A 25,207-nucleotide genomic window follows, 5' to 3' on the forward strand; every position below is an offset into this window, starting at 1 on the left:
CTTTACTTACGGTGCTTTTCAGCTCCTCACCGCCAGCTCAGCGTTGTTTGCCTGCAGCTGTTGCTGCTACTCCTTCTCTTCCTCGGGCCCCAGCATGCTACTAAAATAGGAGAGACATGATGGAATTGATGAAGGTCAGCTGTGACATCCAGCCTCCCCTAGCACTGCCCCTGAACCCACTGCTCCACCCTTCGCCTGCAGCTCAGCCACAAAAGACACCCCACCACACAACTGTTCACATTTACATCAAAATGATACACAATAGCCAGAAATTGGGTGAACTTGAAAGAAAAACACAAACAAGTACAAATAAATTGGATTAGAAAAAAATATATATATAAAAAAATTATTTATATAAAATTTATATTAAAAATGTATGTATTGAAACTCATTAGTGTTGTGCAATACTGCAAACTTCAGTATTGATCTGATACCAAGTAAATACAGGGGCAGTATTGCTGGTACTTCTCACTTATGAAGGCAGCTTATGAAGAGAGCAGTCTGTTTTGCCTTTTGAGATGAATTCTAATCAATTTGCACATTTGGAACATGTTTGAGGTACTTTTTTGATTTCTAAACAAAGCTAATAATGAATCCAAAAAATTCACTGGGCTATATACTGAACTTAGAGGATAGAAATAAAGTTTTGATCCTATTATTACGGTGGCCCTGAGAGGCCAAACGGACTGCAACTTAAGAAAACACCAGCAATAAGAAAAACGCTGCAAAAGCACACAAAACACAACGGAAATAGGAAAAAACAAAACAGAAATTGGAAAAAACAGATTTCCAAAAGCACAAGGTAAGTGTTTCTGGGGAGACAATACTGACGGACCAGTTGCAGGAACCAAAATATGATAAGAATTGCGCAGGGAGACACTTAAAAGAAGTGGAGGATCTATCGGTTTTGTGAGGAAAGAAAAGATGAGAGGTAAGTGTGTTAGCCTAACTATTAGTCTAAAAACTCTGTCATCAGTATTATATGAATCATGATAAAACACACCTACCATTTTTTCAGTTCCTGCAACTGGTCCGTCGGCTTATTGTCTCCCCAGAAACACTTCCCTTGTGTTTTTTACTATTTCTGTTTTCTTTTTTCCTATTTCCGTTGTCGTTTTTACTATTTCTGTTTTCTTTTTTCCTATTTCTGTTGTCGTTTTTCCTATTTCTGTTGTCGTTTTTTCCTATTTCCGTTGCAGTCCGTTTGGCCTCTCAGGGCCACCATATATTATGCTAGTACCGTCCAATATCAATATCAGCGTTGGTATCGATACTGTCGATATCTGGCTCAATCCATCCACCTCTATCTCACATTTTCACAAAGAATGTTAACCTTGTGCAAATAAATCCATGAGAAGAGACTGATGGCTCTAAACTGACTGCTGACTGTAGGTGTGAATGTGAGAGGATGTGATTGCCTGTCTCTGTGTACATCTCCAGGGTGTACCCTGACTTTAGCCCTGTGTGATCTGGGATAGGCTCCATCACCCCAAAACTCGGTTAAGAAAACAGATATGTGGAATTCAGCATTAAACCAAGGAATGTAAAATCAGGCAGGAGTAAAGACAAAATGGGAGACAAAATATCTCAAAGTCTCAAAAAAAGGGATAGATATTAAGCTAATAAGTCATCTCGCTTCCCTATTCCTTGGGGAACTTCTCATTGCCTGCTCCTCCTGAACAGAAGTTCTGAACAGCAGGTGGGCGGGGCTTCTGTTCTCACATTCAGATCTGTGTACCCAAGATGACCATATAAGAGATCTCCTTTACAGAACCAATAGTAGAAAAAACGTTACTTATTACTCCACTAAACTCATTACTTAACATGATCATGTTTACTTTGAACATCAACCCCTGCAACCGAAAAATATAAAAAAAAGTTTCTGTCATATATGGTCAGTCTATTGTAAAGTTGTAATAATGACTTTGGTCCTGTGCTCTTGGTTGGGTCTGTCTTGAAAAAGGTTTTCATCTCAGGCAGACTTCTATTTGGTTAAATTAAACGAAAATTGAATTATACTCAGTATGGGACACTCCTTGATCAGTACAGTGAAACTCAGAGTAAATATCAAATTTGAGCTCTAAGCATATGCAAAAACAAAGGGATTTTTTCCTGATGTAGATGCACTTATGTTGGGCACCAATTGAATCACAAGATAATCACGTAAATCACAACATATCCTGTATGCACAGTGCTTCTGACAGTTGACAGCAGCACAATTACACTGGCCAAAAGACACAAAGTTTTACTTGCATTAATGGACACACCCAAAGAAATCCACTTAACATGTAATATAATTACAATGAAACCCATATATGCTAGCCTACCACACATATACTGTATATTAGTATCGACAGATATGCTTTACATGAAATGTAGGAAAAAAAACTATTTTAGTGGTCTTACAAGCACAGCAGGCAACAATAGCTAAGGCAGGGTGGTATCAAGAAGTGTCTCACCATAAACTAGCGAAACGTTCATAAATAATGACTGTATAATTTAAAAAAAATAAAAAATTTGTATAATGATGGCTGATATGGCATAAGTATTGGTGTAATATTGATTGGCTCTAAATATAAAGTTACCTCTGGCAACTGCCTGAGGCTAAAGTCTGAAGTTTCAAATGTAATATATACTCACCAGAGGCTTTATTAGGTACGATTGCTGTTACAGGGCTGGAACCCCTTTTTCCTTCAGAGTTGCCTTAATGCAGGGTTGGGCAATTCCAGGCCTCGAGGGCCGGTGTCCTGCAGGTTTTAGATCTCACCTTGGGTCAACACACTTGAATCACATGATTGGTTCATTACCAGGCCTCTGAAGAACTTCAGGACATGTTGAGGAGCTAATTTAGCCATTTAAATCAGCTGTGTTGGTTCAAGGACACATCTAAAACCTGCAGGGACACCCGCCCTCGAGGCCTGGAGTTGCCCACCCCTGCCTTAATGTCTTTGTGGCAAGATTCAACATGCTGCTTAAAAAATTCATGAGAGATTTTTTTGATAGATATTGGCATGATAACATCAAACAATTACTACACCTCCATGATGTGAATCTCCCTTTTCACCACATCTCAAAGGTGCTCTATTGTACTGAGATCTGGAGACTATGGAGGCCATTTGAGTACAGTGACCTTACTGTCATGTTCATGATGACCTGAGCCTTGTGACATTATCCTGTTAGAAGCATCCACCAGAGGTCTAGAGGAACACTCCCATAAAAGGATGAACGTCATCAGCAACAACACTCAGATGCTGTGGTGTAAATCGTGCTCATTGGTTCTGAGAAACCCAAAATACCCCACACACCATGACACCATCATAAGGTAGGTTGGATCCATGCTTTCATGTTGTTTATGTCAAATTCTGACCTTACTATCAAAATTGAATAAGAGAAATTGAGACTCAGACTATTTCCGATGTGATAAAATACTGTAAAATGCACCCACAGTTCCGTTTAAAAACTAGCTTAAGATATTCAGTTTATGAAGTAAAGCCAAAAACTCCTACTGTTGTTGGGCTAGGTTTGCTGTGAAACTGACAGAAACACTATATGAAGTTAAAACTATAAATATGACAAAACTAGATCAGTTTTGTCATATTTACGTCTTGTCCATTTTTTAAATCAACTTGCACAACCTGTTTTTTTATATATTGTTAATCCACCTTCCATAGCTGGAAAGCATTTTGAGTCAAGCTTTGTTGTTTTTTGGATGTGTTTGCAACAGCCTACAAAAACGTGTGACTTAACTTGAGGATAAATTTACAGAGAATTCACAGCAATTAGTTATTTACTGTTATTTACTGGAGCAGCAAAGCAAACATAGGTGTTTTTCACTGGGTGACATATATGGATACATCCACCAACACCTGGCCTAAACATGCAGTACCACGTTTACAGCATGTGCTCAGTCAAGGCACTTTTACTGAAAGCACTGCATCCCCATATCATCCTCACAGGTGTCACACTCCATCTCTCCTCTCCATCTCCTCCCTGTTCACCTAATGAACTCAGTCTATCTCTTCTCCCCCCGCTGTGGCAGGTGTCCAGCCCAACTGCTGCCTCTCCGAAGACAACGAGGCCTGATAGCAGGGAAACAGGAGTGAGCCGGCTGCATAACAAGGACTTATTATGATGATGAAATGTCCTACAAGGCCCCAAACACCCTCTTAAAGAAATCTCTCCCACTGATAAGGGGAGTCTCAGCCTCACCCCGGAGCTGTGTGGAGGTAGAGGAGAAAGTGTGTGTGTGGTGGTGCGTCCTAACCTGATTGGATCGGCGGCTCAGAGGGGGCGCACGTTACAAAATCAAATGGCCGTCAAGCCGCTGTCATGCATAATTAATTGGACCTTCTCCTCCCAACTACACAAAAATCCATGGTCATTCGATTAGGGGGTTTTGGAGGACTCTCTGAAGTGCATCGCTGTCTGAGCTGCTTCCCAGCTCACCTCTCTATCAGTGAGGATTGTGTCAGCCTGCACATGTTCAGCCAGGTAAATTTTAAACTTTCAAGCCCCTAATTCATTGTTAGGCTGTTTGTTGTAAGGACCAGCTTATTACACAGCTCGGCAATCGAAACATTTGCTGATAGTCATTAAAATTTGTAGATGCAGAAAGCCTGCAGTTCTTAGCAGGTAAATTTGGGGAAAAAGCCACGCTCTGTGCTGAAGGCTCATTTTGTAGCGCAAGCAGTCAGAAGCAAGCTAACCCTGTATTCAAATCTTCCATTTTCTTTTTACTTTTAGTATATAGTCTTCTGAAACTGCCTTTGCATACTGTAGGGGTTTTATTTTATTTATTGCTTGTTTCTGTACAGTTATGGTTCTGGGTCAGAAAAAAAGCATGCAGTAAAATGTGACCAGATGGAGCATTCCCCTGTATGAAACATTACAATTTCAGGTTCACTGGAAGCAAACAAGAAGCACTGTTAACAGGACAAATGTACTCTGTAAATGTATCATTATGATTAAGTTGCTGAATCAGGATGGGATTGCTAAACTGTGTAAGATTATTGGTGCCGCCATTAATGACCATCAGCATCTGTATGAAAAGAGAGCGTTCTCAAAGGCAGAGACTACCACCGTGGACCCAGACTGTGAATGCAACTGTATATCAGCTGATCTACTGTCACATCCATCATCACACAGGCTTTGCATTAGAAAGGTTAAAGACCCGCTAATATTTTCATTCTCACATGCACCCCTGTTGGGATAACATTTGGGAAAGTTCAGGCAGCAAAGTATGCGTGAAAAAGATTCAAGTGTTTGTACTTGTTTGCATTTCCCCTACAATGATTACATTTCCCACTTCAAGCAGAGATAGGGATCCCAATATATTTTATTTTCAGCACAATCAGTGGAAGCTTTGACATATCTACTGACCTTTTAAGTTGGAGAGGTTTGTAATGGCCAAGCATCTTAGCCTGAGTTTTGACTGTTGCTCATTTAATTTTCCTCTCTGTCTTGTACTGTCTTTACCTCATGTTTTAATCTGACCCCCTTTTCTAGTTTTGACCATTTGCTTTTTGCTGTGAAGAATTTTGCACAACAGTTCAGAAACAGAAATCACACACTGATTAAGTGCGGGAACAAAATTTGTGTAAGATGGGACATAATACATAAGCAAACAGAAGAAAAATCAGAACTGACTTCCTGCAGACATCGAGCTTAGGACGCCATCTTTGAAGGACATCTCAAATCTTAAAATGCATCTGGAGAACAAAGTGATGAGAAGAGCTATAATCAAGGATGCATCCTCTGTGGAAATGTGGAAAAGAGACGAGACGCACAGCTGTAAAAGGCCAGCACAAAATCTGGCCAGAAAAGGCTTTCAGAGACAAAACCTTTAAATTCTTTTTTTTTTTTTGTCATTTATCATTGAAATGTTCAGTCAAACTCTCTACCCTTCAACCTTTTTATCTGTATATTCTTTTATATTATGCTACACTGTAAATTTAATTAAAAATAGATTTAAATATATAAGCACATCTGACATCTGAGGTCATATAATACATTGGTATACATATATTTCACTGAAATCACTTTAAAATGATGGCTTCAAAGCACAAGGGCGTCTTATTTTGTTGCCTCCTTATGTCTCTTCCTCAACTCCTGCTGCTCCCATATCTCTGATGGATGGAATAAGAGTGAGGAAAGAAGGAAAGGAAGAAAGGAACTGCAAAAGTATAATCTGGGAAACGAGAAGAGGAGGATACAATATCTGCGTGTGAATGCCGCCCCCTGCTGGACATCAGCGGAACTACATCAACTGCGCACTAGAGAAAGTACACCACAGCAGGCAAATTAAACTGCAGCAAGATTTTTATTCCAAAAAAGCATATATTCAGGAATTAAAGATGCATATACTTACATGTGTAAATAGATATTTAAAATACACAAAGTGGGAAAACAATGTGCTTCAGTAGCTGCAATGTCTATATGCACACTGTGTGCATACATGAAAATGTCTTTGAGGATGTGTTTTCCATGGTTTGTTAAGGAAACGTTTCCCTATTATTTTAGGGAAATTCCTTTCTTTGTTTTTCTTTTTATTTCTGGGTCACATCCATTATTAAAAAAAATAATGAAATAAAATATTCACAAGCATAAACATATCACAGCTCAAAATGGAAGACAACTCCCTTTAGCGTCTCTTGCCATCGCCAAGTCTTAATGAATTCACAAGCGATGAAACAAAAACAAAAACTTTCACTGCTGAAGCTTTTACTCCATTAACACAGCACTGACATGACTTTACCAAAGGTTCCATTACTGCAGCAGCACACTGATACTGCTCTTACACTTCATTCATTGGTTGAGGATAGGAGGCTAGGCGGGCTCTTCGGTCAAGGAGTATTTGACCATATGGGATTGTGTGAAGATGCATTTGGGTTATTTATGGCCAGTAAAGATGTGGGGTGGGGGGGTTCCTGTAGCAGGAAGAGGAATTATTTTTAGAAGCAAAGGGGTCTACCTAGTTGTCTGGGTGGGGTCGTCCCTCGGGGATCAGTGAGGTGAAGAAGGTGCTGATGAAGGACCACGCAACTGTAATGAAACTCGGCTCGCGGACGGCGGCAGCAGCAGCCGCCGCCTGGCCCTGATCCTCCGCTCTTCCACCTCCATCCTCGCCACTGTCATCGTCCTCCATTCCTTCGTCCATCAGTCGTTCCTTTGCCACAAACAAACAGAGACAAGAAAGATTAAAGACGTTCTCTTTCAGACATATTCTGGACTGATTGCTTTAAACTCCACCTTAAAATGACAATAAGAGCATTTATATTTTGGAAGCTCTTCCTGTGAGGTGGCAGGACATTATGTTGCATAAAGCACTGCAAGTTTATGTTTATTAGACACATCATCATGTACACTAATGAAACACTAAAAACCAAACACAAACGAGTGAAGCTTAGAGATGAAGTCAGTGTTAAGAAACAGAGAATAAAAGCAGTCTGAAATGCCAAGTTCCTTAAATCATTTTCCCTTTGCAAACAACCCTACAGCAGAAAACCTTCCTGCTTTCATTTCTGTTTTTATCAGCACATCTCTCTGCTGTACTCTCAGGTTAAGACTCAGAAAAGACCTGAAATAATTTGAAAAGATATGAGTGAATAAGAAGTTGCCTATTAAAAAACAACTGTCTTTATTTCTTCCAACAAAAAAATAGGCCTTGTTAGAATAAATTTGAACTCTCGGTTTTATATTAGAGATTAAACTGCTACATGCTTAAACAAAAGACATTCATTTGGCCAGACTCCAAGATATTTATAATATCTAGTGACATCTAGACTCTTGTTTTTAGTTGTCACATTATCAGCAATCAGAAATTCTTTTTTTAACAAAGGATTTTTCTGTTTGCAGGTAAAGGATCATCCTAGGACCGCTGTTGATCAGCTGTAAAAGCTATAATCTATTCTATAATTGAATACCAAAAATTATGATTTTCACATTGTATGTATCCACTTCAGACATCAAGGTAGCAAAGAAATGCACAGAGATCAGTAGGCCAAGACAAGAAACTCAAAGTACAGTGCAAAGCATTCTGCATAGTCTCTGCACATATTTCAAGTGGGGCAAGTGCTGATTTTTGGCACATCATCATTGACTTCCAAAGATGGGAAACAGTCCAGAGTGTACTTGGTGTGATGCAGCCAAACTTCATCAGTTCATCTGTCAGTCTGAGAAACTTTAATTGATATTTGTCTTTGAAAACAACAAGCTAGAAAAGTAAGGCAGAAAAACAGTGACAGACAGTGCCCAGCTCACCATTTCCTGCATGTCCTGGTGTCTCTCTGCTTCCTCCTGTGGAACTCTTCCTCCTCCTCTGAGGTTTTGCTGCTCTGGCCTGAAGGGAAACCAGCCAGCCTGGTGCCTGAAACATAGACACACACTTGACTTTAAAGCTGTTTTTAACAGATATATCCAGAAGTGCTTTCTGAACTCACAAAGCACCGTCCGAGTCTTTTTGCAAATCTGCCAGAGAACAGAAGTCAACACTTTTATAAATGACTGACTGAAATGATTGGTGAAAATAAAGTTGCAGTAAAAACACATTCAGTACACTGTCATGAACACAGATGTGAAAATGTCAAAATTAAAAGTACAAATTATATGTTTTTTGTTTTTACAACTTCTGCAGAATTAACTCACAAGTAGACGAGCAACATGGCTCCGACCACCATGACGAAGCGGCTAAAAGAAGAGTAGAAGTAGACGATGCTGAGCAGGACGCCCACACGAGACAATGTGTAAAGCCAGTCCAGCCAATCGCGGTTCATCTCGTCGTCATTTAGGACGGCTCCGCCCTGAGCGTTCATCTGGATGGGGTTGGGCGGCTGGTTCTCTGGCAAGGCGTTGGGGGCCGCGTTAGGTCCCAGTGGTGGCTGCACAGCATTGGGTTGGGCAGGCTGATGGGGTGAGGGGGTGGGGGAGGAGGGAGGGGAGGTGCTGGGAGGCTGCGAGGCAGCTACTGCTGCTTGACTGAGAAAATGGAGATAAAAAGAAGGAGAATAGGGAGAGAGAATGGAAACAAAACATACAAACAAACAAATCAGCACGCGAAGTAATCATAGTAAATAAATTCAATGTAGTCTAACAAATATGTCACTGGGCAAACTGTCACTGGCATTATGATAGCAGGACAGTTTTTGCACTTACTATTGCATGTAGTAGTGACGAGCGTACATCTGTTGCCACCACAGCATCTGCATTGGCATGTACATGGGGTGGGGGGGCATGTTGGCAGGTAGGGTCCCATGAAAGGGAACCTGAGTAGCATCGGGCCTGTGGAGGGAGGAAGGCGTCATATTTGTTATTAAAGGCATTAACACAAAGCTGGACAACTGACACACATCCATAAACTGATGTTCCATCTTTAGGGTAGTTCCATTAGCTTCTCAGAACCACAGACCTGCTTTCAACCTGATGTCAAACATAATATCTCACAAAACTTTAGTGAGTACTTATGTCATTAGCACCTGGCTGACAATCTATTGCAAGACCTCTATTTATACAGTGGTGATTTCCCTTGTTTTAAATCATATTATTTTATTTTATATTTTAGCACAAATTTATATTTTCTATAATTTAAAGAGACATGGATTAGTTTGGGGGTAAATGCTCAGATGTGACTCTGTCAGTGTACTACAATGGGTTGAACTTTTTCCCATTAATATAGAATAACAGATAGCAGACATTATAGCTCTTTGCTCTGTAAACCTGTTAACTTGTCTTTTTACTGTTTATTAAACAAACAAAAAAAAAATCAAAGACTTATGTCAGCTAACAGGTAACACAGAGTTTGGCTTAACCCTTTGTTACCCAGGTATCATGTCGGCCGCCTGGACATATTTTGTACTTCTTTCCTAAAATCAAAAAATAATTATCATCTTTCAGGAACCATTTGAATTTTCTCTCTAGCCCCAAATTGTTGAGGAGTTACGGTAATGTGAAGTGCATGTGGTAAAATTTAGGCAAAGCTGATTTTTCTGTGTGTGTTCAGACAGCAGTACCTTGTGAATGCTTTGTGCTACCCTGATACAAGGCACTTAAAAAGTGCTTGTAAAATTGCCCCCCTCCTGTATAGTGATACCATAAAAACCCACAAACGCTCACTTAGAGCTAAAAAAGCCCAGTCTCGTGTCTTGGTGTTGTTTGCTTACCACTGAGGGATACCAGCGGTGCTCTGAGGATACTGGGCGAAGCCGCCGCGGTACCTCAGCCCATCAAAACTCGCTGGATCAGAAGAGGAGGAGGATGAAGAGGCTGACTGACTTTCCTGATTTGGTGTGGTGGCAGGAGATATGGAGCCAGCACTCTCTGAACTCTGTGTGAACACCAATAACAAACCAATAATTAAATCAAGCACACAAAGAAAAGATCAAGTTCGCCCTGAGAGAAGATGAGAGGAGCATGGAGGCTGCAGCCTAATCAAACAGCTTTCATAGTTTTTACAGGAAATCACAGAAACACATCCAGTTAAAGTTGATTGCAACTTAATCAGAATAAGTCTTTAACTGTTTTAATTATGACAGGTCAGTTTAATAACACAACAAAACAAATTTCCCACGTGTGGGACTAATAAAGGTTATCTTATCTTATCTTAATAAAATGTTTTTAAAAACATTTGCTTACCAGAGTTTTTAAAACTGTAAAAATACATTAAAAACACGAATAAATTGTGTTAGTAAGTGTTGATCTACTCACGCTGGAATCAGAAGCAGTCGTGCTGGAGGGACTCCGAGGCATAGGTGAGCCGGGGGGACTGTGAGAGGTACATACGAGATGCATCATGTGGTATTCATCGTGCTGTGGGTCAACAAGGCCAGGGAGCGATCCAGATGTGTGGGAGGAAGAAAAAGAAGGTGGTGGAGAAGGCACAAGCAGATCACAGAGACAAAGCAAGAAAGAGAGAGAAAGAAAGGATTAGAGTGGAAATGGCCAGAATTCAGACAATGCTCATCCTTTGTTGGTGACACACATCACATCGGCTATTGTTTCCCAGACTGCCTGTTTCACTTCCCCCACAGATGGAAATGTCTACGAGCAACAGCTAAACTACTACTGAGGATGTGAACAACTGACTACACATGCCTCCTGCACGGCCATCAGTCCCTCACACAAGTTGTAGCTACTTAAATACCAACAGTTAAAAAATTGCTTACACATAATTTCCCTAGGGATTAATAAAGTATGTTGTTCTGACTTAATGCGCTACAACTACTCTACTGTAACTGTGTGAGACAGCTCACTCACAAACATCACTAATAAATTAGTTTCAGTGTTTTGTTTTCTAAAGCAAAGTACTTCTAGAAGCAAGGCAGACATCTCCAAACACCTCAGGGGATGTATTTGGCAATTATATCAAAGAATTATCTAAACCACCTTTGTTTCAACACATTTAAATTCAAGAATCTTTGAGAGCCGTGTTCGCTTCTTAAATTTCTCTGAAGAAGGAAAACAAAGATTTGTTTATCTCAGTTTTCATCTTTTGTTTCACATTTGGTTCAAACAAAGGCTACAAGTGGGACTACAACGATACTAGACCACATTTCTTTCAATACTTAAGTAACATTATTCTGAAGATTTAGACTGATATAAAATATAAATAAAACTGTATCAACTAAATTGTATTAATATTTAAAAATATAAAAGTTTTTTTTCTTCCTTCTTATTTGCAGGCCAGTAAAACTCACTCACAGGTAGGGTTGCCAACCGTCCCTTGAAAAACGGAATTGTTCCGTATTTAGAAACAAAAGTACTGAGCTGAAAAGGGACGCACTTTGTCAAATGGTTAAAAAAATAATTTCACACACACAAAAAAGAGCTAAGAAATTCCCCACACTGGGAAGGGTGAAGACAATCGGGTCGCCCAGCCCTGGCCATAAGGCGTCCCTTATTTATTTTTCAGGGAGTTGGCAACCCTACTCACAGGCCACTGATCTGCGTCTGCTATGTTGGACACTGAATTATAATAAACATTAATTATTAACATCTACACTATCAGGACATCTGTTTTCTGCAACAGGAAACATTTCTTTGAAGCCGAGGTCAAGCCTGAGCTCTGAGAATGTTGATATGCTCGTTTTTCTTCATTGCTGACACCACATACTCCTTTAAAGGCTTAAAGACACACATACCTACTCACTCACTAGCACAAAAACAAACAAACCAAATCTACCTCTTTCCTTTTTGCTTACTGTTTCATAAAAAAGTCTTACAAGAAGACAAAGCAAAGCCTATTTTATTTTATGAACTGGCTCCGTTGCATGTATAACTTCTTTTGCTTGAGATTATTGTACTTGTGATTAGTTATCTTTGATTTTAAGAAAATGTTTTGGTTTTTTTTAAGCAAATGTTCTATGTACATTGTAGGTGATTGAATATTTTTATTGCTCATTAATAGACAAACGTTTTTCTTACCCGGTTACTCAATGGATTAATAGAATAGTCAATTACTAAAGTAACTGACAGCTGTGGCACTAATTACAAGCCAGTGCGCTCAACAAGAGTAAAGACACATCACGGTTATGAACTTTGGAACAACTTTTAAAAATTTAAATTCAAACTCTGAACACACAGGAGGTCAGACAAGAAAGGTAAGTTATTTCATAAACGGCAATGCAGTGAACTTTATTTTATGCTTTGTTTTGTTAATGTTTATACTGTAAAACAAGGTGTGCTGTGTGCTACCTGGCTTGAAATGTAAAGAAATCTATATGATCCCTTATAGGATAAATCCAGATCCAATATTTGCTCACCAAGGAATTCCCAGGAACTTAACATCCCCTCCCAAAAACTCATCGATACGTGGCTCTCACCTTTCTAAGCACATCTCTGAGCTGCAGGTGGTCTTGAAGGAGCATTCCTGAGTACACCAGCCGTTGGTCTTTGGACAGCTGAAACACAAACATCACATGATGAGACAAAGAAGTGATATATATACACAGACACCGAGTGAGGGTAATGTTTTTCTTTCGTTTTTTTTTAAAATTAGGCTTTTAAATATTCTGAAAACAATAGGCATTCAGGTCACTGTCTGACACAATCACACCAGTCTCCTCTATATAGTGTAACCTGATGCAGGTGTCTTTGCAGGATGATAAAACTGCTGGGCTTCTTCTTGAGACACCAAGCAGAGCTTGAACTGAGCGTCTGAGCAAACACAGCCCTCACAGTAAACTTAAACCCAAACATCCACAAACATGTTTTTATGGAAACACTGCCAGCTACTACTCTGTCACAACCAGCTCCCTTTAACCTTCAGAGCTAACTCGGTGCAGCAACATCAACATGTTTTTGTTTCCAGTTGAGAAAGCCTTTTGGTAGCTGATAGCTCAAAGTATGAGACATTAAACCTGTCATGTTTGTAAAGTGATTAGGTGCCTTGGGGTTAAATGAGAGTACTGGGCTGGATTAGATTTCAAAGCCTACTGAAAGCCTGTGATGTGTACAATCAAATACAGTTCTTCACAAGGCTTTCGCTTCTCCTTATCCATTTTATGAGAGCAACTTGACCATGATGGAATACAGACAATTCAAAGGCCATTGCCTCATTTTCACTGAAGAATCAAAGCAAAGTTGTCTTTGAATCACTGTGTTTCCACTTTTTCCAGGAACATCACATCAGTGGTCAAATGATAATGTCTGCATGGGAGTAGTATTACATACTGGTGCATTAGGATCATCTGTAATACTAGAGAAGTACTCCAGTCTTAAAGTGGGGCAAACCTCTGGGTGAAACACGAGTCTACAAATATAACCCCATTTTAGCACAGTGCTTGCTGCTGTGCTCTTTAGCCTGCTGAAATATGAATACCTCCAAGAAAACTTCATCCTGTGCTTTAATTTTAAATCCATGTATTCTTTTAATAAACTGAACTCCCCCCCCCCCCCCCCCCCCACACACACACACGCACATACAAAAACCCACCCCACAGAAAATCTGATTATTCTGTATCAAACATAATATGAGGTTGGGCTCAGCAATCACTTGGATTCAATGAAGATGTTGTCTGTCAACAATTAACGAATTAAATAAAATAATCTCAAAAACAAATACTTTGCTCTTTATACTAATTTTTTCTATACATCTCTTATTTTTGTTGTATTTATATATCAAGCACATCCCTTTCCTTTACAGAGGCGCATTTTTGTTTCTTCCTCAAAGTGAAACTTAATGGTGCTGTAGTTCAGCTTTGAACAACAGAACAGAAACAATCTTTGGTCACTAAGGTCTATCTAGAGGAAGTTAAAGTTGTACCAAGATTTGAACCACTGGACCTGTGGAAAGATTCTATTATGCATTTTGCAAGCTGCTAGGGACCAGCAGCCCAGGCCTTTCTTCCTACTGGACAACATGGTGTACATCACCTCATTTACATCTATTTTTTTAACTTGTTTTTATCTGTAAAGTGATGATAAATGCCTTTAATAAATGTCAAGCAGCCTACTAAAAAAATGAATTACTGTTTCAAATTTTATATAATATGATTATTAATCAAAATAATCATGATTCTGGTTTCTTTCAGACGGACAAAAAGCTACTCACCGGCTTGCTGGGGTACACGCTGGAGATGTGACTTTTCAGCTTCTCCACAGTCCAGTTAAGGAAACAGTTAATGGTCTGGTCTTCATACTTCTGGTTGGGGGCCTTAATGACCAAGGTCACAGGACTATCAACTGCCCCAGAGTCCATGGCTCATATTACTAGAAACGTGGGCTCTGAGGAACCTTCACTGACACAACTCAGGACTGTCCTGAGGAGTAAGCTACCTCAAATTCTCTCCATTCTGGTACTTGTATAACACCAAAAACAGTCAATGCTGCAGGTAAGGGGCTGGTGGGTCCCCTTTTACAATATCTGCTTCATCTCTAGATCTTTTATGAGTTGGAATTTTTCTCGTAGCAGGTTCTTGGATTTCTGTTTTTAAAAGAGAGAGAGAGAGAGAGAGAGAGAGAGAGAGAGAGAGAGAGAGAGAGAGAGTAGCATTTATAGATTACACATTATCCTAAAACATTTTGTTTTTATTTATACAAAGTATTTTTGTAATATCTATCATTTCATTTTTTGAAATTTAAATTTTAAGCACACATGCAACATGGAAATCTGTGTGGTCATCCTTCAGGTAAACTTCAAATAAGTATTAAAGAGATAATTACTGCAGCTGTCCCTGTCCATGTCTGTCACAGTTAAATCCCTCCCCAAGTGTGCCAAAAAAAACCCTTAAAATATAGGATCAATAAACTAAGTTACAAGCTACAAATGATTAATAAAGATAAACCCCAGCTTAACCATTCAGGGTTACGAGGCTGGAGCTCATCCAAAAGTGTCAAGGGGTGTAGACCCTTGGCAGGTCACCAGTCTATAATTGTTCATCTGTCCTACCTGTCTGACATTCTGCCTGTCTGACACTGCAAAGCAATGTATCTACAAAATGTAGCGCACGTATGCAAAGCGAAAATAACCGCAGGTGAGGCGGAGGGGTCGTGAGTTTCGGTCAAACTTCCTGACACCTGCCATGTTGGCTCATCTTTACAGTGAACAATTAAAGCAACTTTAACTATAATTTAAACCTGACGGTTTAGAGTTAGGTGAGCTATTAACGCTGCTTATCTGTACAATCCTCAGGCGAACACACTAACACACATAGCAAACTAGCCTCACTGGGCCAGTCACTCCGAGCAACTCGGCTTTTATTTTGACCCTTGTTATGAAGGCAGGGTAACGCCGTTAGCTTCTTGGCTAATGCTAGCGTCGCTGTGGTTTGGTAATAATTCGGTGGGACTAGCTAGCCTCTCCCAAGGTGACAGCACATTTAAAGGTCTAACGATAATAAATGAGAACACGTTGCCTCAGAGGGCTTTCTGTTTGTACCTGTTTACTCTCCAGTCAGTCAGTCAGCGTCGATTCCCAGTCCCAGCTCGGCTCGCCTGCCTTGTTGTTGTAATGTCGGGTGTGAAAGCGGAAACACGTCATTCTCTTTGCAACAGCTGATCAAAAAAACAAAACCAAAACCTTGCACCGCAGTAATAAATACGCATTAAAGTTATTATAGTTTCGTATTTTTGATTTCACTTTGAAATTTAGAATTGAAAATCTATAGTTCTAGTTTAGTATAGTGGTTTCAATCTATTAGTTTATAGTCTTATGATATAAAGGTGTTTTAGAAGTTGACCATTGTAATTTCAAAGCAGACAACAGTAACGTCGCAGACTCAATAACTATAAGAACCAATATTTCTTTATATGTTCCCAGTCATTTTATTAGGTATGCCTTTTCAATAAGTCATTAATGCAAGTATATAATGACAATGATTCAATACATTTAGGCACATAGACGTGGTCAAGACGAACTCAAGTTTAAACCTAACGTCAAAATGGAAAAGCAAGTTAATTTAACTGACTTTGATGATTGCATGGTTGTTGGTGCTGATCTGGATTTTCTACACAACCAAAAAGGAGAAAATAGCCATTGAGCAGCAGTTCCCTGGGCGAAATTTTAAAAAAGCCCCGTTGATGCCAGACCGCACCAGATGCCACTCTTGTCAACTTAGAACTGGACACTGAGGATAAAATCTGCATCAATCACCAAAATTGGACATGTGGAGACTGGACATACAGTGTTTGGTCTGATGAGTGTCCCTGCTCTGGGACTCTGTAGTCAGGAAAAATACTACATAATCATCCAGCAAAGAATGACTCAAGCAGGGTTGGGGCTTTATTTATTTTTTTCTTCAGCAATGTCTTTTAATTCCCCAAACATAAATATGAATAATGACTTCATGCCCCCAGTCAGCAGGTTTTGACTTTATATATAGCCATGTTATTTCAAAGTGGAGTGCAATAAACTCTAAAAAGAGCCTAGTTTAAATTATTTATATCTATAGAAAATATTTGCATGTGCATACAATTCACAACACTGGTGCTGCACTTCGCTGATGATATGATGCAATATCTTAATTTATTCACCACATTTAGTACTCAGTCTGGTAAATTTTAAGCAAATTTAGGTCGTCTGTGACATGATGTTCTTACACAGTATAGTTTTGTATTGCTTTACCATTTGGTTACTAAAAATGGAAAAACATGTAATACAATAAATCTTTAAGAAAACTATTTTTAAAAAACGATAAAAGACTTACATTTCATCACTTTGACATTTTGGATAAATAATTTTTAAAAAAAGTGTATTTGTTTTATTTGTAAGATTTTCAATCTTTCCACACCTACTTCAAATGAACCTCTTAAACAAAGGACTGATCGTTGGAATGGCACTCCACCACCAGAGGGCAGTGTAAGTTGCCTAACAGCCAAACCACATTTGGAGAAAATGTTATGCTTTTGTCCAACCACACAGCCAGACTTTAAGTATCAGCGTTAAAGTATTTTCCTCCTCAAGTGCCGCAAAATTATTGAGTTTTTCCTTTCTCAAACTATTCGCACAGATTGTAGAAGTTATTACTTTAGGATTGTTTATACCCCACATTCTACAATGATAATGCTATTAGTTGCCTTTATTTTTATCTGTGTTTCATAAATATTGCACATGCGGAATAATTTCCACTAAATACATCTTTGCATGTACTAGAATAAAATCCAGAAATGTTTTCAGCCATATTTCTTGCTTTTTGTAATGTTTGGTATTGATTTTAAAGTGCTGACATTAATTCACATCTGGGCACCAAATTTGCAGTAGGCCATATAGAAAAGTAAAACTGCCTTAGCAGTTCAACAACTCTTATTTTCCCACAAATAACGTGATAAGCATGCTTCATTAAATGACACAAGAATGGTTATGGGTATGTACAGATTTCCTGGGTGCTTTGTGTGTTTATCCCAGGAAGACTTGCTGCATGGAAACTACTGATTACTGTTTCAGCTTGCGCAGAACCTCCTTTGTCAGCTGTTTACTGTATCGGTTGATCTTCCAGTGTCCCGGCCTCCATCCCAGCAGAAAACGATGATAGTCTGTCCAAGCAAATGCAAACATTTCCCTCCACTCTTTCTCAAGGGCATGAAAGTCTACGTCTTTTTTTAACGATAGCTTTAGTTCTGAAAAATAGTAGTCCAGTAGTCCTGGTACCCTCTTTTCACACTCCTTCTCCTCCATACAGCTTCCTAGAAAATATACAACATCTTTCATCCCGCAGCCCCCGCCCACATACTGAAAGTCCACAGCTGCCACATCCTTCCCACTCTGGGAAAAACAGAAATTAGCTAATTTGGCATCTCCATGAACGATGGTCTTGAAGCGGCACTCACTAAGTATCCTGTCAATGTCGCCTGCTGCTGCTTTGAGCTCAGCATCATCCATGGCTTCCAACTCGTCTGGCCGGGTTTCCAGGTGCCAGTAGGTACCGACAGGCCACAGACCCTCTGGTGCCACACCCAAGAAGAGAGCGTGGAAGTGAGCAAGCCAGCTCAGGCAAGCCTTTATCTCCCTGTCTTTAACGCTCGTCCTAAAAAGAATAAAATATATTTTTTTAACCACCATAAATTATGTTTGTTTCATTATGTGGCATGCCTTTATCATTGCTTTAAAGATGTACCTATCCAGGCTAATAAAGGCTCTGATCTGAACTACTCCCTTTCAGAACTACTTTAAAAGTGCTCAGACACACATCAAACGACCCCTGGAAGAGCTTCTGCCTCTTTCAGCAGTTAATTTGGAAATGAGGGACCTGAAACTGATCAGTGTTTAAGTTGCATTAAACAGAAATAAAATTAAAAATAACTAAACAACAAAAAAAGTGCCTTCAGACCTAAAATTACAAATGAATATTACAATAGGATGCCCTTAGAAAGTTAAATTATCTCCTCCCTCACCTAAAACACAATTTATAAACATTTTTGATGTCTACAAGAGAATGCAGTGTTTACTGCATTAATGCCAAGCCATAGTTTATATGCAGGCCTCCTGTTTTACTGCACGCTCTCACAGCGGTGGCAGAAAAATGGAAAAACATAACACAGCGCTTTTTAAACTTCAAATGAAATAAAAGATGGGCAATAAGGAGGCATGCAAGTACAAACACTTCATTACTGCACTTAAGTAGAATTTTCAGGTATCTGTACTTCACTTGAGTATTTATTTTTCTAATGATGTTTAACCTTTACTCTCTACATTTCAGCACAGAAATATGTCCTTTTTTGCTCCTTACACTTTCAAAACAGGTTCATTACTTTAGGTTTAAGACATTTGTGGGGACTTATTATTCCCTGTCACTGTTTACCTTTGCAACAGCAACCGATTGTGGAAATGAAAGAAACAGTAACACATAAAATTCAGTCCTATTGGTGTAGCCATCACCAGTGCTCACAGGAGGAGATAAAAAAGGCAAACAAATATGTAGATATAATCTAGCCCAATAATCAGGGGTTAAAGTTTGCATAAAAATACTAGACAGTATAGTGCAGATTGGGAAGGTTAGTTTGTCTGGTTAGTTTGCAGTATTAGACAAGCAATTGGTACATCAACAGCAGATCCAGGACATGTACTGTGTCCACCAAAAAACTGTTTAAACACCATCAAACAGTTTCACCCTATTAACAGCAAAGACCTGGAGGACATCTTAGGTCAACTGAACTCCTCCTCTTGCTGTTTAGATGTCCTGCCAACAAGTTTTTTCAAAAAGGTCTCAAAGACTTTGGAGTCAGACCTGTTACAGATCATAAACTTTTCTTTAACGTCAGGTGTGTTTCCAGAATCACTAAAAACTGCTGTAATTAAACCTATACTGAAAAAGGACAATCTTGACAAGACACAAATGAATAACTACAGGCCGATCTCAAACCTCCCATTTTTAAGTAAGATCATTGAAAAAGCAGTTTCTCAACAGCTCAATTACTTCTTAACACAGAATAACTGCTATGATGCCTTCCAGTCAGGTTTTAGACAGAACCACAGCACTGAAACCGCTCTGACCAAAGTGTTTAATGACATATGTCTGAATACAGACAGTGGAAAAATGTCAGTCTTAGTTTTACTGGATCTCAGTGCAGCATTTGATACAGTTGACCACAACATATTACTCAAACGACTGGAGAACTGGGCAGGTCTTTCAGGAACTGTACTAAACTGGTTCAAAACATACTTAGAAAACAGGAAATACTTTGTATCAATAGGTAACTTCACATCTGAGCAGACAAGTATCACATGTGGAGTTCCCCAAGGTTCCATCTTGGGACCCCTTCTGTTTAACATCTACATGCTCCCACTGGCACAGATTATAAAGAACAACAAAATAAACTATCATAGCTACGCAGATGACACACAAATATATATCACAATGTCACCAGGAGACCGAGGCCCTGTACAGGCTCTTGGTAAATGCATTGAGGAAATTAATGACTGGTTGTGCCACAATTTTCTGCAGCTAAACAAAAACAAAACTGAAGTAATAGTCTTTGGTGCCAAAGAAAAACGATTACAGGTCACCAGAGAACTTCAATCTATACACCTAAAAACCACCAACCAGGCGAGAAATTTGGGTGTAGTGATGGATGCAGACCTAAACTTAGAAAAACACATTAAGACAATAACAAAATCGGCTTACTATCACCTCAAGAATATTTCAAGGATAAAAGATCTGATGTCTCAACAGGACCTGGAAAAACTAGTCCATGCATTCATCTTTAGCAGGCTTGATTACTGTAACAGCATCTTTACAGGTCTACCTAAAAAATCAGTCAGACAACTACAGCTCATTCAGAACTCTGCTGCTAGAGTCCTCACTAAGACCAAAAAAGTGGACCACATCAGTCCAGCTCTGAGGTCTTTACACTGGCTGCCTGTCCGTCAGAGGATAGACTTTAAAGTTCTGATGCTGGTTTATAAAGCTCTGAATGGTTTAGGACCAAAATACATCAGTGACCTCCTGACCCAGTATGAACCTTCCAGATCCCTCAGGTCATCTGGATCCGGTTTTTTATCAGTTCCCAGAGTCAGAACCAAACACGGAGAAGCTGCATTCAGCTTTTATGCTCCATATATCTGGAACAAACTCCCAGAAAGCCTCAGATCAGCTGAAACACTCAGTTTATTTAAATCCAGGTTGAAGACTCACCTGTTCTCAGCTGCTTTTGAATAAAGCACCAAATCCACACTTTTAAGCTTAAATTTCAAAACTTACATTTTAACTACTGACTTTATCTACTGTTCTGATTTTATCTACTGTTTTGATTTTATCTACTGTTTTGATTTTTGATTTTAAATACTGTTTTGTTTGTTTGTTTGTTTGTTTGTCTTAATCAATTTTAAATCGTGCTTTTTATTTGTTTTTGTTTTTAATGTCTCTGTAAAGCACTTTGAATCACCTTGTTGTTGAATTGTGCTATATAAATAAACTTGCCTTGCCTTGCCTTTGCAGTACTGTTTAGTCTATACAGTAATATACTGGATTGATGCAGGGTAGCTGTGGTTTTCATGGTCAGAATCAGACTTCAGTGCCAATTTAAGCTGATGATTCACTCACCAAATTCCACGTTTATACTAGCTTTATGCTGTCTATGGGTGGGAAATCAGCCATGACTGCTTAGGTATACATATATACTATATAAACATACACAAATATACACAAGTCACAGAGAAGGGGTGGGGGTTAGTATATCTGAATAACACGAACACTTCATAGACTTTTATGGATTTTATGCCACATGCTTTTTGAAGCTTTTCTCAGAGTTTCTAAGCTTATACCTCCTCTGATCGTAACCGGCCACGTCCAGATCCTCCAGCACGATCAGCATCTCATCGCCATAGGAACAGGCAGCTAGGCAGGCAGGGATGCGACAGCTCTGATTGGTGGAATAGTTTTGGTACCAATGTGACTCCACCTGGTAGGATTTCACTTTACGTGTGTGGGATCGATCTGTGTTCCAACCCCCGGGGTGCTCGGCCTCCTCTGGAAACTTGACGTGTTTTACAACCACGGACGGCCGGTCACAGCCCTCCAGGTGCAGCCGGACTATCTCCCCATAACCACTCCACAGGGTCTGGATCTTAGCACCGACTCGCAGAGATGAAGCATCACATGCCTGCAGGATGAGGTCCTGGTACTCCTGTTTCATTTCCACAGCTACGGCTGAATGAAAGAAGAGCGTTAGCAACATTTAAAAAGCGTCCTTGTATGCGCTGCTGGAGGTCTCTGTTGAAGTGTCGCACTCACCTGATTCTTAAAAGTTTTTGCAGCAGGACACCAAAGGCTTCGTTTCACCCACACGATTCACTGAACACTGAATAAGAATAATATCGATTTTCTCGCATATGTGTTCGGACACCGACAAGGTTTAAATCATCCTACGGTTCAGGAAGTATTCGGCATTTAAGGAAACCGGCGCGAAAATTGTGCAACACTGCCACCTACTGGACTGGAGTGCACAAACAGAATTCAATAAAAAATGTTGTCATCGCTCATGGACAATGAAATTGGATGCAATCTTAGCAACCCAGAGAAGCCATTATACGTCTCTGATTGCATAAAGTAGTTCTTATTATAGGTTTGTGAGCAGTCCAGATTTCAAGTACTCTAATGTAACATCAAATATTATTTTTTTGATTATATAAACAAAATAAATAAACTTTATAACAGCATAATGTCATCTCTTTTCTCTCAGCAATGTGTGAGTGTATTTTTAATGAAATTTAATAAAGAGTAAGATTAGCAACACAATAATCAATACAATTTAATTTAAATAATATTAAATGCTTGCTATATACAGCAGGTAAAAAAACGTATTGAAGACATTAGTAACTGTCTAAGTAAATACATTTCTAAAGGTGTTTTTGACATGAAATTCTCACCAGATGTCAGTAACAACTGATCCACACATGCAAAGAAATCAAACCACAGATGTCTATAAATTAAATTATGTGTAATAATGTGAAATGACACACAGAAAAAGTATTGAAGACGCTGAAATTTTTCAACAACTGTGAAATTTATTTAATATTTTGTACAGAAGCCATTGTTGATGATCACAGCTTTAAGATGCCTCCTGTTTGACGAAACTAGTCACATGCCTTGCCCAGTCGTGATTTTGGCCCATCCTTCCACAGGTTCAGTGGGCACCTTACAAGAACTCTTAGCTTTAGTTCTTTCCATAGATTTTTAATTGGATTCAGAGCAGGTGATTGTCTGGGCCATGCTAGCAGCTTGATTTTTTTTCTCTGAACACAATTGAGATTTTCCTTGTCTGTGTGTCTGGAATCATTGTCAATTACCCCCATTTTATCTCCATAATCTTTAAATGGCGGCAGATTATTATTATTTTTTTTTTAAAGTCAAGAATGTCTCACTACTACTACCGCCAAACTTCACTAGTGTTTCTGGGGTCATATACAGTGCCTCTTGACCACCAAACATGGTGTATATTATGGGATCCAAAGAGTTCAGTTTTGGTCTCATCTGATCAGGGTATATTCTCCCAGTATTTCACAGGTTTTTCTAAATGTTGTCCAGGAATCTTTAAATATGCTTCAACATGCTTTTTTTCAGCAATGGAGTCTTGTGTGGTGATTATGCAGAAGGGCCATGGCGGCTGAGAGCAGAAATTCTTCTGTAACCAATGTGATCAGTATTTTTGCAGCAATATGGTTGCACAGGTCTTGTGAGAACTCATTGGTTTCACCCATAATAAGATGTCTCTCGTGTGACACCTTGGTAATGAGACACCTTTTTATAGGCCATCAGCTGGGACTGAACCAGCTGATTTCAGATTTCAGCTGGTGTCATGACTTTCCCTGCCTTTTTGCACCTCCCTTTCTTCACATGTTCAATACTTTTCCCCCTGGGTTATTTATCATTATTACACATAACACAATTTATGGACATCTATTGTATGATTTCTTTGCCTTTGTGCATTGCATAGATTGTTACCAACATCTGGTGAGGATTTCATGTCAAAAGCACATTTAGAAATACACTTATTTAAATTTAATTTGGAAATTTATGACATGTTCAATAAATATTTTCCTCGCTGCAAATACAAATCACACCCACTTTGAATTGATGAAATAGAGTGCTCAGACAAAATAAGAAGAAAAGATGCATAAAAAGAGCAGAATTGTTTTCAGGATCAATGGCTGGGCATCTGGATTGTTTTAATAGGCCAGAGCAAAATAACTGTTCTTCCTAAACAGGGCAAGTACCTTAAAAATGACCTAGTTTTGAGACTGGCAAACATTTTCCAAACATTTTGGCCTGTAATGTTTCAAAGTCATTTAGATTCATAATTTATTACCCATTTTACTGTATGTAAATGCTCTGTGGCTGAGATCTGTGCAGGGGGAATTATTTCTCTAGATATTTTCATCCCAAACTGGAGATGTTGTTGCTTTGCAGCCAGTTTTTAACAGCAGGAACTATTTTAGAGAGGATCAAAAAGACCTGCAACCAAAGAAGAATTTTGTCTTTAGCCCATGTGCACATAGTCAAAGATGCATGACAGCTTCATTTTTGGCTTTGTCGGGTTCATTTTATGAGAGAGAAGACAAATATGCTCAAATTCTAAGTTTTCAAAATTTATTATCAAACAGTTAGAATTTCAAATCAGTTTTACATGGCGTCATGGACTTCCGCCTCTACACATGGCTAAGAGAGACAAAGGCTCCCACACCGAGGCAGTAAACACTTTTATTGTGTGTGGTAAAAACAGAATGTTAACATGATTGGTCAGAAGTTGGAGGAAATCTTTAGGTCCGATATCCGGCTCACGTTTCATCTTCTGCACCTTTTGGACATCTCCCTAATAAAGAGATGACACTTCTCACATCACCATGGCAACCATCCAAGGTTGGTGTCTGGCCTGTAGAGTTAGAGAAAGGGAAGGAGTTGGGGAGAGAGAAAACTTCCAAACACCAGAATTTATAGACATGTTTTGGTCTAGCAGAGTCAGCCTTTAAGTTTTGCACCTTCTGGTGCCACCACTAGTCCAGGCGGACCATCCCCATCAAATTCCTCAGTGAAGGGGCTTTGCCCTGTTCGTATCTGTTAGTGTTTGAGTGTAACAGTCTAAATCTAAAACTATTCTACAATACACATCCAAATACAGATGTTGAGGTTATTGTGTAATATCAAATAATGGGGATACATAAGTATGAGTATATGAGCCTTAAAGATAAAAAATAAATTGTAACAGCTTCACAAACTAAACAATTGTCTTATTTTTAGAATACAATCATTCTGTCAGTCGGTTAGTATTCTGAAAGCAACTTAAA

The 25,207-nt window shown here is 39.2% G+C and overlaps 2 protein-coding genes across 2 annotated transcripts; both read right to left on the minus strand.

Annotated features, from left to right (window-relative positions):
* Nucleotides 1-6,300: 6,300 nt before the first annotated feature.
* herpud2 (HERPUD family member 2) lies at nucleotides 6,301-15,984 on the minus strand. The gene is made up of 9 exons (XM_063488170.1): nucleotides 15,869-15,984; nucleotides 14,543-14,914; nucleotides 12,813-12,890; nucleotides 10,699-10,800; nucleotides 10,155-10,318; nucleotides 9,151-9,276; nucleotides 8,644-8,973; nucleotides 8,260-8,365; nucleotides 6,301-7,165 (listed from the first exon to the last, which is right to left on the minus strand). The coding sequence occupies exons 2-9, from the start codon at nucleotides 14,687-14,689 to the stop codon at nucleotides 6,971-6,973; spliced, it is 1,248 nt and encodes a 415-aa protein (XP_063344240.1). The 5' UTR covers nucleotides 14,690-14,914; nucleotides 15,869-15,984; the 3' UTR covers nucleotides 6,301-6,970.
* Nucleotides 15,985-16,230: 246 nt separating this feature from the next.
* On the minus strand, nucleotides 16,231-22,312 carry pkdc (protein kinase-like domain containing). The gene is made up of 3 exons (XM_063486521.1): nucleotides 22,158-22,312; nucleotides 21,689-22,073; nucleotides 16,231-18,452 (listed from the first exon to the last, which is right to left on the minus strand). Exons 2-3 carry the CDS (start codon nucleotides 22,057-22,059, stop codon nucleotides 17,861-17,863), a joined length of 963 nt encoding a protein of 320 aa, XP_063342591.1. The 5' UTR covers nucleotides 22,060-22,073; nucleotides 22,158-22,312; the 3' UTR covers nucleotides 16,231-17,860.
* Between the last annotated feature and the right edge of the window lie 2,895 nt (nucleotides 22,313-25,207).

Source organism: Pelmatolapia mariae, linkage group LG10_11 (assembly GCF_036321145.2).
Source record: "Pelmatolapia mariae isolate MD_Pm_ZW linkage group LG10_11, Pm_UMD_F_2, whole genome shotgun sequence".
NCBI classification, from domain to species: domain Eukaryota; kingdom Metazoa; phylum Chordata; class Actinopteri; order Cichliformes; family Cichlidae; genus Pelmatolapia; species Pelmatolapia mariae.

Bases quoted from the DNA above. Each gene is read 5' to 3' on its own strand.
- herpud2 (XM_063488170.1), bottom strand. From the start codon at position 14,689: ATGGACTCTGGGGCAGTTGATAGTCCTGTGACCTTGGTCATTAAGGCC. The intron at 12,891-14,542 runs GTGAGTAGCTTT...TTTGTGTTTCAG, and splicing joins GCGTGTACCCCAGCAAGCCG to CTGTCCAAAGACCAACGGCT. The intron at 10,319-10,698 runs GTGAGTAGATCA...GTGTTCACACAG, and splicing joins CGACTGCTTCTGATTCCAGC to AGTTCAGAGAGTGCTGGCTC.
- pkdc (XM_063486521.1), bottom strand. From the start codon at position 22,059: ATGAAACAGGAGTACCAGGACCTCATCCTGCAGGCATGTGATGCTTCA. The intron at 18,453-21,688 runs GTATAAGCTTAG...TATTCTTTTTAG, and splicing joins GCCGGTTACGATCAGAGGAG to GACGAGCGTTAAAGACAGGG.